Source organism: Canis lupus, chromosome 1 (assembly GCF_011100685.1).
Source record: "Canis lupus familiaris isolate Mischka breed German Shepherd chromosome 1, alternate assembly UU_Cfam_GSD_1.0, whole genome shotgun sequence".
NCBI classification, from domain to species: Eukaryota; Metazoa; Chordata; class Mammalia; order Carnivora; family Canidae; genus Canis; species Canis lupus.
Genome location: NC_049222.1, coordinates 91458816 through 91474115, shown reverse-complemented (window position 1 = coordinate 91474115; position 15300 = coordinate 91458816). Strand labels below are relative to the sequence as shown.

The 15300-nt window shown below is 44.3% G+C and overlaps 1 protein-coding gene across 6 annotated transcripts in view; it reads right to left on the bottom strand.

Annotated features, from left to right (window-relative positions):
- SMARCA2 (SWI/SNF related, matrix associated, actin dependent regulator of chromatin, subfamily a, member 2) overlaps positions 1 to 15300 on the bottom strand; it is a 174898-nt gene that overhangs the window by 91259 nt on the left and 68339 nt on the right. For all 6 annotated transcript variants that reach the window (XM_038527171.1, XM_038527166.1, XM_038527167.1 and 3 more), the window contains 4 exons: positions 13576 to 13818; positions 11868 to 11981; positions 3104 to 3211; positions 2418 to 2504 (listed from right to left, as the gene is read on the bottom strand). In XM_038527171.1, coding sequence (XP_038383099.1) covers positions 2418 to 2504; positions 3104 to 3211; positions 11868 to 11981; positions 13576 to 13818 — 552 coding nt within the window. The remainder of the gene's footprint in view (positions 1 to 2417; positions 2505 to 3103; positions 3212 to 11867; positions 11982 to 13575; positions 13819 to 15300) is intronic.

The following is a 15300-nucleotide window of genomic DNA, read 5'->3' as shown; positions in this document are numbered from 1 at the left end:
CAGGCTTGCTGGATGGAACGGGGGACCATCTGTGGAGAAGGAGAGCGGATCACACCTTCACATCAGCCGCCCGCTGACTCCCTCCCCTGCTTCCTTTCTTCCCCCACCGGCAAAGCTTTGCCTCCCAGGGGGGCACATCTCTGCCTACGACTCTCCTCTCACATACACTCATCACCCACGGTGGGCTCTGGCCCCTCACAACGCTGCCCCGCTGGCAAAATCAAAGGCGATGGACAACAGCCTCAAGCCCACTCTGACCCCAAGAGCCATGCCTTCTCTCTCCACCAGCAGCCACTCCTCGCTAGATCTTTTGGGATCCATCCCTATCACCTAAGCAGGGCTGTGAAAACCAAAGAGATGGCACATGCCAGTGCACAGTGATAAATTGAGAGATTAGCATAGTTTTAAAAATGTCTTCATTTTGCCTGGTTTGGAAGTCCTTGGGGGAAACCATGAGCCCAGCAGAGAGACAGCGGGCTTCTGGGGTGACTTCCTATGACTGAACGTGGTGTGCCAAAGGGTACGAAGACACAGGCAAAATGCACACCACGCCAACTCTGAGCCATAGCTGTGGCTCCGCGTGCCAGTGGCTGAGGGTCTCCTTCCTGGTGATAACGCTTCTGAAAGTTTTAATGTTAAAATTTTTTTTGCAAATCAGAGTCTGTCTTTCTATTGACGCCTATTTAAAATGTAAATATGCAGGGAATGGAAGGCAAGTTACTTAAAACGCAGCTCCTTTTATGATTCTCCCCTCCCCAGGTTCTCCAGACAGAAGCCCCCTTCCTGACACCATCTAGCATGTTTCAAAGGCTAATTTTTGCATGACAGCCAAAATGAAGTAAGACTGACACTTAATTTTCATAACTTCTAAGTCCTGTACCCTTCTATGAATGAGAATAAATATCTCAAAATTGTTTTCGGGAAAGGGGAAGGGTGATGGGTTCACCTGACAAGACCCTGGTCTTTTTTCATCACTTGACATTTTTTTGCCCCCCCCCCCCCCCCCACCGCCACCACACCGGTCACAAACCAATAAGGATCCACCACTAATTCATGGATACCTTCCATCTGTTTAATATATGTTAGTGGTTTCCAAGATGCTTTCTCACTTATTATTATCATTATCATTATTATTATTTTTAAAGTTTAGCCGCTGCCAATCCCATAATCTAGCACCACGTGATGACAAGTCCAGGGCCCTGAAGCTTGGACATGAGGAGAGATTTTCACCAGGTCAGGGTTACAGAGTGGCCCGGGACACGGCCTCATTGCTGCACGCTGGATTCTCCTTCACTCTGTGTCTTAAATATCTGTGACTTGTGGGTAGGACTTGACTTCTGTGGCTAGTATGGTGGCTGTTGTCACTTTCCTTGGATCTGGAGCTTGTTAGCCTATAGACACTCTGCCCTCTGGCTGTGCAGGCAGCAGCAGTGTCAGGCTGGAAGAGGTCTCCAGAACAGGTAGAGGGTGTGCAATAAATACTTGTATCTGACAAGTGTGATTGCCAAAAATAAGAGAGGGGGGGGGGAAGAATCATCAAAAGCCAAGAAATACTCAAAGTCAAGAGTATCTGAGCTTGATTTTCACACTGTAATCATTTAAATTCTGACTTCCAGAACCTTCTATTTCCTTTTTAATGAACCAGTGTGGGCACTGGGGGCCCGCAGTGCCCGGTTTCCTGGAGCCCCATGTGCCATGAGAAGTAGGCTGTGCGACGACCACATGCATCAGCGGTGACACTCCTTTTCCTTCCTGCTCTGGTCAATTGCTCCCATGAGGGTGAAATTCTGTCAATTTTGGAAACTTGCACGTGGTGAACAGGGCAGAAAATGTCCTCGCCCCTAAAACTAGCTTGGTGAGACACCCCTAAAACTAGCTTTGTGAGACCAGAGTGTCAGGATAAAAGCCAGGATTTACACTGTCAGGATAGAAGCCAGCAAAGGAAAAATGCAGATCTAAGTAATAACAGTACCGAAGTCAGTGTCTTTTACAAAGAAAATATTTCGAGAGCATCTTCCTCTTGAGCGGGTACAAATACGATACTTTAATATTTTTCACAGCATCCTCCAGAGGAAGCCGGATGTATTCATCATTACCTTCAATTTCATAGCTCCTACCATAACAAGGCAATTCACAGCACTTACCCAAACCCACATAATGAGCACGAGCTTGCAGTATTTTCTCACCGCTTCAAACCCTTGGTTATAAAATTCCAGATGCTCAAGTGCTTGGTGCCAATGAGAATCCATAACCAGAAAACTCACGTTTGTTAATTCTGCTCGCCGAGCTATCAGAACATGTCATTTCAACGTCCACACATATTTCAACCCTCTTTCCTTCCTTTTTTTTTTCTTTTTCTTTTAAAAGTAGTATTAGTAGGAATAATGCAATCAGGATTAGAATCGAAGCAGACTTACCTCAATGTGCTGAAACATGTATGGGTGGTTGCAGATTTTTCTCAACTGCATGATAGTGTTCATGAGTGTCTTAGCACCTCCCTTCCCCTGGGAACGAGTGGAGAGAGCAAACACAGAACAAATTGTTAATTGACCAAATACCCCTTGTTTTTAAAAAGTAGACTTTCACAGAGAGGGCCATAGGTCTTCCTGTAACCTACACCTATCGGGGTCCGGAGCTCCTGTTCTATAGCAGTTTCTGAGTTACAGATACAGCATCTTTCTCGACTGACTTATCCTACCAGAGGGAATCATACCGAGTTGATGGCTTTGTGACACGACTGTCTGTTCCCCAGGATTCTGGAAAGACAGAAGCACGGAACAGATGCCCAGGGAGTGACACAGGATTTTAAAACCTTCTAAGGTGCCACCCCACATTTGGGTGGAATACATTCCCTGCAGAACTGACATGAGCAGAGCTAAAAGCTATTTTGGTGATGCGAACATGCTCCATTCTTCCTGCCCCAATGTAGTTTGCAACAAAGAGGTTGCGAGATTTCCTTTGGCAGCTACGGCAGCTATAGGAAAGGCCCAGAAATTTGCTTGAACAGGCCAGCGTTAGCAGGGCTGCTTCCTGGGGGGTATCTGGCGTCGCGGCCAGGAGAAGACAGACAACACGCTGAGTTGCATCATCTCCTGAAACGGACCTTCTTATCTTTCTCAGAGCCATCCGTGAGGAGGATCCCTTTGGCTTGCATGTGGCGATAGAGGATCTTCTGCAGCGCTGACATGTCGCACTTGATCACGTATTCCACCTGGGGGAGACAGAACAGTGAGGAGGACAGGTAGGAGCAGGACAGAGAAGGGGCCTGTCCTCAGAAGACTGTGGAGACGCAGAAGCAGGTGGCACTCCTGGAATTCTGTAGGTTGCCTCCGTTTCCCCTCCTTGGAATCCTCCTTGGATTCATGGGGTGGAGGGTGGGATGGGAGCAGTGGTGGAGACCACGGTCATCACTGCTAATGGTACCAGGACGATGCAGGGACCTGCCAAAGGTTGTGTGTGATTGAGGCTAGGGGCACGTTTTCTGAAATTTCCTGACTTGCTCCATATTTGAGAGAGAGAAAGAGAGAGAAGCTTATGAATTGTTCGAAGAAGCCCAATATAGAGTATTTCCTAGTATTTCTTACCATTTCCCAGCTCTACCCCCCTTTCGTATGAACAGAAAATTAGTGACTAACCAGTATCTCAAGATTTTCTCCATAAGACATTTTTCTAAATGGTCATATGTAGAGATTCCCAGTACTAATCTGAAAGGATTTTATTTACTTATTTGAGAGAGAGAGAGAGAGCACAATGAACCCAGGAGGCAGGGAGGGGTAGATGGAGAGGAAGAAGCAGACTCCCCACTGAGCAGGGAGCCTGACTTGGGGCTTCATCCCAGGATCTCAACCGAGATCTTGACCTGAGCTGAAGGCAGACGCTTAGCCGACAGAGCCACCCAGGTGCCTCTGGACACAACTTTATGACCATCTAAAGAAGGCAAAGCCTCATGTGCCTCCAGTCGGATGTCTGTGAAAAATCCTATTTAAAACAGTTAAAGGGAATTCACGTGCCCTTGGCTTAGCACACACCTGCAATACTTCTAGCATGTTCTTAATGCATAAAAATCTGCCTTCATTATTTCCTAGTATTATTTTCTTTATTAAAAAAAATCCCCAGAATACAAATGTGCAATTTTCATAATAAACGCCAGATAAATGCCTAGAAATCTGCAGAATGTGATTAAAAGTAAATCAGCAAGCTGCCTAATGTTTAACAAACTGATTAAAAATGATCAGGTTATTTTCAGCTCCGAGGGCCAGGGCGAGGAGGTCACAGATGAAGGGAAGTTGAATATTCATTCAATTGTTGCTTCAGAAGGAACCTGTCAGGCCACATGAAACTGCAATTAATAGCCTTTTGCCACTTGTTTGGATGCACCAAGTAAGACTGGAGAAAGGCTGGCTCCTTTACAGAAAAGTTAAGGGAAGCAGGTGACCTTCCATATACTTGTTTTGTTTGTTTGTTTGTTTGCTTGTTTTTTCTTTTCTCTCTCTCTTTTTTTTTTTTTTTAATGACCTTCTTGGCCAGGGGGGAAAAACAAATCCCCACGTTTGATAAATAAGAATAACATACTTACTACAGCCTTTCTGTTTTGGATTCCTGATCGTGTCCTATTTTTAACGCACTTTGACATTTCCCAAGAGCTGTTCACCCTCAGTGAAATTCAATCATGGTGAAGATAAGCGTTAGGCAACTTCACACTGTGACAAGCAGGAGCGTAAAAACGGCACCTGGGGAGGGGGGGGCCCTGGGTGGCTCAGCTGAAGACCTGACTCTTGACTTCAGCTCGGGTCATGATCTCAGGGTCCTGAGACCAAGGCCTGCGTTAGGCTCTGTGCTCAACACGGAGTCTACTGCAGATTCTGTCCCTGCCCCACTCTCTAAAATTTTTTTATTTAAATTTTTTTTTTAATTTTTATTTATTTATGATAGTCACAGAGAGAGAGAGAGAGAGGCAGAGACACAGGCAGAGGGAGAAGCAGGCTCCATGCACCGGGAGCCTGACGTGGGATTCGATCCCGGGTCTCCAGGATCGCGCCCTGGGCCAAAGGCAGGCGCTAAACCACTGCGCCACCCAGGGATCCCAAATTTTTAAAAAAATATTTAAAAAATAATGGCACCAAGGACTAATATCACTGAGCTCTTTCGGAAAGCTGTACGTGCCTTCTCTCATCTGACCCCTCAAGAGCTCTGGGAGAGGGTTACATGTTGCATCTGCATTTTATACAGGACCTGAGCACCAGAAAAGTTAAGAAGCTGGCTCAAAATGATGGGGGTTTTCAATGATGCAGTTAGGACTGGAAACTGAGTGCACTCTTCTAAGCTCTCTGCTAAGGATGAATAACCAAGGAGCCCGTTGGTTATGAACGGCTTTCCCACGTTCACTACCACCAGGGCTTCTCTGCCAGAAGAGATGAGTCCTGCTGGCCAAACACGCCCTCGGTGCTCAAGTCAGCAGACAGGCGAGCCCATCCGGAGGACCCAACAGCTGCCCCACGATGGGGAAGCCTCCCTAACCCTCCTCCCTGCACCCTCAGAGGACCCAGATGTGGGTCTGATACACAGGATGGAAATCACCACCATAGTAAGCTTCACAACAGTGTTTGACAGTTGCTCCCTGAGCCTTCTCCGATGACTCCAAGCTTTGTTTGACTTTATTCTTCTCTCCAGGCCTGGGGCTGGGCTGGGGGGTGACCTCCTACTCAACCTTAAGGGCTTAAAACGTCCTCCTCCATCACCACAGTTCTCGGCTGAAGTCAATTTCTCCTTTCATTTCCCTCAAGGAAGTGGTTATGAAGCTTTTTTGCTGGCATCCCCTCATCAGACATGTGAGAGCACATCTTCCCAATATATGCCCATGCCTTTGTTTATGAATTATATGTATGCACTAATGTCAATGTCTAAAGACACATGTGAATTTTAGGGTATGGTCATCAATGTGAAAAGCAACCGATTTATTTCCAGGGGCCAACGTGATGACACCTAATTTTTTTTTTCAGCCAATTCCTGCCCAGTTACCCTATGATGCAGCTGATGAAACCCACATGAGGAACCGGAGAAGAGACAGGACCTCCTTTTGCTCTTTACCTAGGCTTATGTGCTTCTTCTTCTGTTCAACCTGCAATCCTTTGCAGAATCATTTTAACCCCTTTGTGCATGCTGGGGCCAGAAGTATTGGTTTGAGTTAAAATCAGATCCTCCATCCTATGGTCTGGGTACAGGGAATCCCATACTGCCTCACAGTGGGCAGGAAGAGCAGGAGGTGGGGTGGGGGGAGGGTGGGTGGAATGTCAGATGCCCCTGAGGTGTGGTGCTCCCCATCATGCTCCCCCTGGGATGACCTCTCCAACCCAGCCCAGACACATGAGCGACTTTCTGACCCCCGCACCACATGGGTACCAGGGTGAGTCTGTAGGTTAAATGCCAAGAAAGCTTCATTTTTTATTTTTAAAAGTTAACCTACAGGGAAGTTCTAAAATCTTTTTCCACATCCCAATGGAATCCTAGTAGATGCTCCTGCCCAAACACGGCCCCTCCCCCACAGGTGTGTTATAAGCACACCCTGCCCTGAAGTGCGTGAATGCCTGCATTGTTCATCCGGATGGGGTACACGAGGCTGCCTTTCAGCGTCATGCCCTTGCTCAAGGTGACAGACCTTGTCTCCACACCACGTCTGCTGACCTGTCACACCACACTTCTTTCCAGTGTGGCTCCTACACTGGAAGAATTATAAAGTAGACATACAGACGGAATGGCAGGGACCAAGTAGAGAAATTTCTATGATAATCATGCCCCCTAAACTCTGTTGGGCCTGAGTGCACCCCCAGAGATGTGATGGCATCGGATGACGGCAGGGATGCAGAAGTTCCTCGAACTAAGCTGGCACTGCAGGAAATGCAACCTGGGCCTTGTTAACAGGGAGGAGTCCCCTCCACGAGTGAGGCTGGCGAGGGCCACTGGGGCTATTTTTGCTCTAGAGAGATGTAAAACTGAGGTGCTGACCTCACATACAGGATGATTACCTCCCAAGGATTCTTATGTTAGTAAGTGATCAACAGGTCCCTATAAGGAGCCACATCAGGTGACTGTAGGGGTCTGGAGTCTCCCCCACATACCCCTGTAGAAGTATCCAGGCTTCATTCATAGTTTCTGCCTGAGTACTGTACTTCACTTACAAGTTCCCTTCCAAAAGGATGTATTATTGGAACAACAATGAACCCAGACAACTGTGTGTGATAGGGTACCACCTTCTGAACTAAGATTTCCAAACAATAAGACCATATGTTTCAAAGGCCCAGGTTCTGGAATCTATGATGTTGAGAGAGGAACAAAGTAATGATTGATTACATCAAGCCTTCCAGATGTTTATATGATGAATATAAATATGCAAGCTGCCCATCTGAGCGAAGCTTATTTGTTCTTTTACACAGATTAAATCACAGTCAGGATCAATTTTAGGTAGGTCAGCCTTTAGTTAACCTCAGACATTGTATACATATTTTAGCATGTTTAGACATCAATACATATACAGGTGTTTGCAAGTACAGTTGGCTCTTGATTATACAGGAATTAACAAAGGGGACAGTCAGCACAAACAACCCCAAACGGGAGCTAAATCGCAAAATCAATTTTTATTCAGTTTATGTGAGGTTTTACATATGGCCTCTTGTATGAGCTGCCATTCCTTCCTGAGGGTAAGGAATGGATTTTATGCTACAGCTTGCTGGTGGTGCTGGGAGCACTGGGGGGACGGTACAGTCCCTTGCTCATTAGGTACGTCACTGGACTCATTACTATATTAAATACTCATTGATTAAAACTAATTTTTATTAAATGCTTATCCATTAAAAACTAATTTTTCTATGAAACAGAGCTGTACTTATCAAGCTTTTGGCCCTTCTATGCCTGCTTCAGTTATATCTGAGCTCAGTCTACCTGTACAAGACAGAACTACTGTTTAGGACATACAAAATATATTTTGTATTTTAAGAGTTTTTCTGTCTTAAAACTCAGCAATAAGAAAAGAAATGACCCAATTAAAAAACAAACAAATAGGGACGCCTGGGTGGCTCAGTGGTTGAGTGTCTGCCTTCGGCTGAGGGCTTGATCCCGGGGTCCTGCGATCAAGTCCCACATCAGGCTCCCCGCAGGGAGCCTGTTTCTCCCTCAGCCTATGTCTCTGCCTCTCTCTCTCTGTGTCTCATGAATAAATAAATAAAATCTTTAAAAACAAACAAATGGGCAAAAGATTTGAGTACCAGGGGAGTCAGGGGAACCAATCACTTCATCAAAGAAGAGATATGGATGCCAAATGAGCAATGAAAAGAGGCCCAACATCAGTAGATGTTAGAGAAATGCAAATTTATTACAAGATACCAGTGCACACCTGTTGAAATGGCTAAAAAGGTCAAGAACACTGACGGTACCCGATGAGAACTGACGAGAACGTGGAAGCAATGCAAGGCTCAGACATTGCTGGTGCAACTGCACGATGGTTCTGGAAGTTTCCTATAGAGCTATGCATGCCCTTATCATAGGACCCGGCGACCCCACCCATGGGTCTTCACTCCAGTGAAATAAAAACTTATGTTCATGCAGGAACCCATATAACACCATGCATACAGCAGAGGCATCCATGATTGTCAAAAATCAGAGACAACCCCACCATCCCAACTGAGTGGACAGATTCACTATGGCGCATCCATAGATGAGAATACTAACTCAACAATAAAAATGAGACAGACATTGATATGGGCAACCACTTGGATGGAGCTCAAACATGTTGGGCTAAGTGAAGAAAACCCAGATGCAAAAGGTCTGAGGAGACATGATGTCTGATTCCAGCCATGTAACGTTTTGGAAAAGGCAGGGCTCTAGGGATGGAAAACAGATTAGGGGTCGCATGAGGCTCAGGTTATGGACAGGATCTGACTAAAACCAAGCAGCACCAGAGGCATCTGGGGGCTGCTGGGAGGGAGAAATGTTCTTCCCCTTAACTGTGGGTATGGTTAACATTTGTCAAAGCCCACAGAACTGCATACCCGAAAGACTGAATTTTATTATACAGAAATTTAGAAAGAAAATTAAAAACCACTTCCCTGACTGGTTGCTTTTCAGGAGAGCATTGGAGAATGACTGCTATGGAAGAGCTAGCCTTTTTCCTGCCATCAGCCAGGATTCCTTCCCAGGGTCTTTAGGGAGGCTGAGAAAGACAGACACGCTGTTTGTGGCTGTAAGCAGATGGTGGCAGAGGGAAGCTCCTTACCCCTTGAGATGATGCTTCAATGGCCAATTTTCCTCAGGATAAAAAAAAAAAAACCTAACAAGATAGAGAAAGTGGAGATGGAGCACAGGACAGGCCACATCCACAGCTACGTACGTGCACTAAGTGATTGGTTCCCCTGACCCCCCTAGAAAGGTTGATGAGCAGAGGCAAGGGAGGACCACAGGATGTGCGAGGAGGAGTGGAGGGTGAGAAGGAACTTGAGGCCAACAGCAATGAACTATTCTAGTTCTACATACTGGACAGAGCAATAGGAGTTGAGAGTAAGGAGTATGGCAGGGGCAATGGTCAGGAGTTGAGAGCCTACCGCATGCCAGGGTTAGACTCATGGGTCTTACAGCCATTTAATCCGCTCAACTATTCTGTGAGGCAGGTATTATTTCTTTGCCAGTTATTGATGAGAACACAGAGGCCCACTGTGTTACTGACCAATGTCACACAGTTAGTAAGAGACAGGGCATGGGATAGGGACCTGTGTCCGCTCCGACAGGCAGAGCCATGATTTCCACTCCACTGAGCTGTCTCTATAAAAGGTAGCTTATCCGTAGATGATATACCACATATGGGGCAGTTAACATACCCCAAATAATACTTTGGGTCTTAAAGAATATAAGTGTACTTTATTCAGGAGACACGCTCTCTAAAATCTAACCCTAATTTTTTTTTTAAAGTTTATCAAAACCCATGTAAGCTGTCTTGTGGAAGGAACGGTGAAATAAATATTTTAGTAAAGCAAAGAATTCCTTTGTGATATAACCGATCACCCCATAACCTTATGATGGGCAGGTTTGGAGTTTTATAGAATGGATTTTCTTAAAACAGGGCAAACTCCCAAGTTGTGATATGCTTTTAAAAATCTATATTAGCCAGTCTTAGAAATTAAGTAAATAAGATGAAGTTTTGTAGAATGAATAAATGAAGACCTTTAGTTAACCACCTTTTATTCTATATCTCTGCTAAAGAAACAAAAGAACTCTAGGACACAAAATAGTTGACATCCATCTCTATACCTTGCAGGACCCCTTGCCAGGAATATAGTTCAAGGAGGCCACATGACCCCTGGACCCATTCCCCAGTTTATTCAGTAACTAGGTCTATGGTGAACAGTAAGAGTTACCCAAACATGCCAAGACCATAGGAAGTCAAAAAAATATCAACAGCATTCAACCCCCAAGATGCATTCAGTGGCAAAATAAAAAACTTAAATATTTAGGCTTCTGCTGGGGTAAGCATGGTATAAGAACTGTGCTTATTTTTAATTATTTTCCCCTGACTGTTAATGAAGAGGGGAATTGGGAACAGAATTCTCAATAAAGTGATCAACTTTGTACCCTATCTTGTCAACTCCCACTTAGGAAATGAATAGGAGGAACCAATCTGTACCAAACCCACCACCCCACCCCCAGTCATTACACAGAAAAACACAACAATGCAGAAATACACTTTTCAGAATTGACTTCTCTACAGAGAAAACTCAGATCCAAATATCTCTCATGCAACAAATAGTAGGCGAAGCCAAACAACCTATCTCTATGAGGATAAAATTGAGAACTCAGAAGTGTATGGTTCCAAAAATATGATCAGAAACATTAAACTAATACCCAAACCAAACTAAAAAATGTAGAGTAAAGGGGTCAAAAGACATTCTAAAGCACTGAGAAGTCAGTGTGCAAAATGTGATATGAAAAAAATACCTGCTTAAAATATTCACAGGGACTTGATTTAAATGGTGCAGGAAAAAAACCATGACCAAGAATAATTAGATGATGTGCCTGCCATTTGCAGGAACTCTGTTTTTCACTTAACTATCAGAAGAGTGACATCATAAGCATCTCACATGCATTAAATACATTTCTAGGAAAACTGCTCAATGTTTATGAGGCCTTTTGAGGATGATGCAAGCCCCAAACCCATAACCCTGCTTGACTCACTAGCAGATCAATTCTGTGGCGCCTGCCAGAGTAAACTTAACAAGATTATCACTGAAAAAAAGAAAATCTAAAGTTAAAATATAATGTCAAACTAATATAACATTGAGTTGATGTCAGTTAAAGATAAAATGTCGGGATGCTCGATGAATTTGGTAATTTTATAAAATCTGGCCCTAAAGTTTTGGGAAACCAGGCTGAAAATACTGAAAATGTCACTTCTCTCTCTCTCTCCACTAAGACCTCTAGCTCCTCCTCCTTCTTCTTTTTTTTAAAGATTATTTATTTGTTTATTTATTTATTCATTCATTCATTCATTCATTCATTCATTCATTCATTCATGAGATACACACAGAGAGAGAGGCAGAGACATAGGCAGAGAGAGAAGCAGGTTCCCTACAGAGAGCCCGAAGTGGGACTCGATCCCAGGACCCCAGGATCACAACCTGAGCCGAAGGCAGACGCTCAACTGCTGAGCAACCCAGGTACCCCAGACCTCTAGCTTCTAAGGAAGAAAAAAAGTCCTTTATGCTATTTCCAAGGTACCTGTGACTAAAATTCAAGCCTGCTGTTTCAGAAACACAATTTCAGACACACGTACTTGGGAGATCGGCAGGGGGAAAAAAAACCACACAGCTTTTGAATTTGCAACATACTTTTTCTGGCAGCTGGGACTCAACTTCTTTCTTCAGCCTCCTCAGTAAAAATGGTCTCAACACCTTATGTAGACGCCTGATGATCAATATGGTTTCTTCTTCATTTAAGTCCACCTACAAGAGAACCTCAGATGAGTTGGACATGTTGCTATTGGTTTTTTTTTTTTTAATGCTGTTTCATGAAATAAAGCTTTAGGGTTATGTTTATTATTTTGTTGAGATATGTGATTGAAATTTTATGTACATTAAGGCCAGGTCTCTCTCTACCTGGTATGCACACCCCAGAATCCTCTTCCCACATGCCAGCTGGTAATAAAATGGCCTCTTAATGGGGGTCTTTGTCATAATGTGGAGTTCCATGGAAAATGGACCAGAGCCACCAGTCTCCCAGCTGAGAATTCTTTTTTTTTTTTAAGATTTTATTTATCTATTCATGAGAGACACACAGAGAGAGGCAGAGACACAGGCAGAGGGAGAAGCAGGCTCCCTGCAGGGAGCCCGCTACAGGACTTGATCCTGGGACCCCAGGATCATGCCCTGAGCCGAAGGCTGATGCTCAACCACTGAGTCACCCAGGCGTCCCCCAGCTGAGAATGTCTTGGATATGACTGCAACAAGGCCTTACTGAAGACTGAAACAGAACCCAAATAAAGAGGCCATAAGTTCATGTGCTCTTACTCAATGTTGGAGCATTAAGTTAGGCTCCTAACTTAGATCATCTCGATGCAGAAACACACCAAAGCAACAAGGACATAAAAAGAAGAGAGTAGACTGAGTGTATGCTGGTGGTGCATACCGCTCTTCCTCACTCTTCTTCCCTCTGCCCCATCTTGTTCAGTCCTCCTCACACAGAACCTTCTCTAGAACCTCTTATGCCACCTTTCCCTATGAGCCTCTAGGGGGCAGACTTGATTGACGTTACTTTCTACAAATGGGCCAGCCAATGAATTACTGACAAAAGGCAGAGGTCCTTACAATGCACTTGAGAATTAAAGTGCTGAACATTCCAACATAAATGTCCCGAAGGCTTTCTAAGTGGCTTTTCGTTCCCACAGTTGAGAAACCACTAATCAAAAGGACAGGTGCCCATTTCTTTTCTTGCAAAATGGCCTGTGTCTTCCTTTCATAAATGAGCTCCAAGAGGAGATAGATGATCAGAGGAATGAGAATAAGAAGCGTGGCAACGGGTACTCCGGGATGTGAGGAGTATTGCTGTGGACACAGAACTGAGGTTCACACTAAAACCGGAAAAAAATGAGTACTGAAAGTTAGTGTGAGCTAGTGCAGTTTCACACACGAACTCTTCACAGGGAAACCATTTATAAAGAGAAGCCCAAGTTTACTACAAGGAAATATTTGCTTCAAGGTTTGTGTTCAGTTGGTTCGGTTGCTCTAGTTAAATTGATTTAGCAAATATCTTTCTATTCATCCTCCCTGTGGCCCATTTAGATAAGCATCCCATCATTCAGGATGGTTCTCTAGTGGCCTGATTAACACGTCGGCAAAAGACTAAGGATCCTAGACTCATCACTAGATCCATTTTCTTAGGACAGAAAATAACCCTGGAAAGTGAACACATGCACCCAACGATGAGTGTTTAGTTGTCAATCACCCTGTGGGTTTTCTGCAGCTCTAACATTCTCAGCTTTGGGTTCTTTACATTCATTTCATTGTCATACAGTGGAAAATACAAAAGTTAGACCAGTACCCTTTCTCCAGTCATGGCAAACGGGGCATTAAACCACTGTTCAAATGTGCTGCAGCTCTTAAAAATGGTAGGGAGGAGGAAGTTAAGGAGGGCCCAGAGTTCTGGGAGCTTGTTCTGCAGTGGGGTCCCAGTCAGGAGGATCCTTCTGGGGGCCACATAGTGAGTGTTCAAGACCTGAGTCAGCTTGCAGTGGTGATTCTTCATTCGGTGGCCTTCGTCCACTATCATGTATTTCCACCGAATCTGTAACACAAGAGGAAGGACCAAGGACCAACACAGTGAGTGAGGGAAAATAAAACCACTTCCAACAGGCAAGTGGTAGCATGGAAAACCAAAGTAGTCATACTTGGTACATAATATGGTGTGATTCTTCTTGGGATAACAAAAAAAATCTCAACAGTCTGTTTCCCATACCTGATAGATCATGTGATATACCATGTGATAATGGGATGTCAAAGTAATGATGTTGCTTAGGGACCATGTGATTCCAAATTGCCCTTCCCAAAGAAGGGAACTTGGATCCAGAATGAAATAGTTGGGCCAGGACTAACTAGCTCCCGTGTCTCCGCAACCAATACTCCTTCTATTGATGGCATACCATGATGGCTCTACCGGATGTAGAGCTCGTGCTGCCTCTGCTCATAGCAAGAATAGAAGAGCAGATTTTCTGCTTCTCCACTTGAAGCAGAAGTTAATGACTGATCTTCCAAGATGGCGACAGTCGGTACTCATAGCTGAGATGCTCTGGCTTCATGCCTTTGCTTCTATTGTTATACGGTTAGGGCTTGGCTCAGCTCAGTGTTCTTTTTTTTCTTCTTAATTTGAATGAGTTGCTAACATTTAAAAGTTGGAATACTTCACATAACAATCTGAACATTCAGCTTCTCTTAAAAAAAAATAAGGCCTGGCAACCTGGAGTCTCTCAGTTCAGACATATGCCTTACCTGCCAGGTCCTTACCTGCCAGGTCTAGGATCACTGTTTTAAGATGTCTAAAATGAAAGCATATACTCACTGGCAGTGAAGACCACGCTAAAATATCATTCCTCTGTTTTTGCCAGAACTTTGGAATTAAACACAATCTCATTTCCTAGCATGACTACCACTTGAAAAATAAAGAATGGCCATATGACATAATCTTCCCTCCTAAGTCTACATGCAGGCCCCTTCCTCTCTCATAACTCACCCTTCAGCCCTCTTCAAGGTCACTGGTCTCAGATTCTTTAAGTGAGAACAATGAGGAATGTCCCACTAAGCCTATTCATTCCCTACAAAACAGTGGCAATGGCCAAGAAAAGCATCTGGTGCTCAGATGTCCCCGGATCCTGCTCCAAAGCTCCCAGAGAGAAAGAGAGAGAGACTAGCAGAGTATTCTAGATGGTCCCTGCCTTTCTCACTACAAGTGACAGTGAAATCGGGGGAAAAGAAATATAAAATCTTCAGTTGGGCTGAGATGTTTGGGCAAAAGAAACTACCATAGCGTTGTTGTTGGGTTTTGTTTTGTTTTACTCTTCCTCCACCATTTCTAAGAAAAGTGTTCATAAGCATGAAGTTGTATGGACAATTATCCCAAGCTTACCAATAGCATAGAAGGGGCCAGCAGATAAAAATGTATTTAAGCAAACAGTCTACATCTACTTTCCTAATTCAGCTTACGATCTAATAAAGAAGGAATCAGAGAGGACTTCGATTCTGCTAATTTACTCTTTTGCCAATTGGGTCTTCC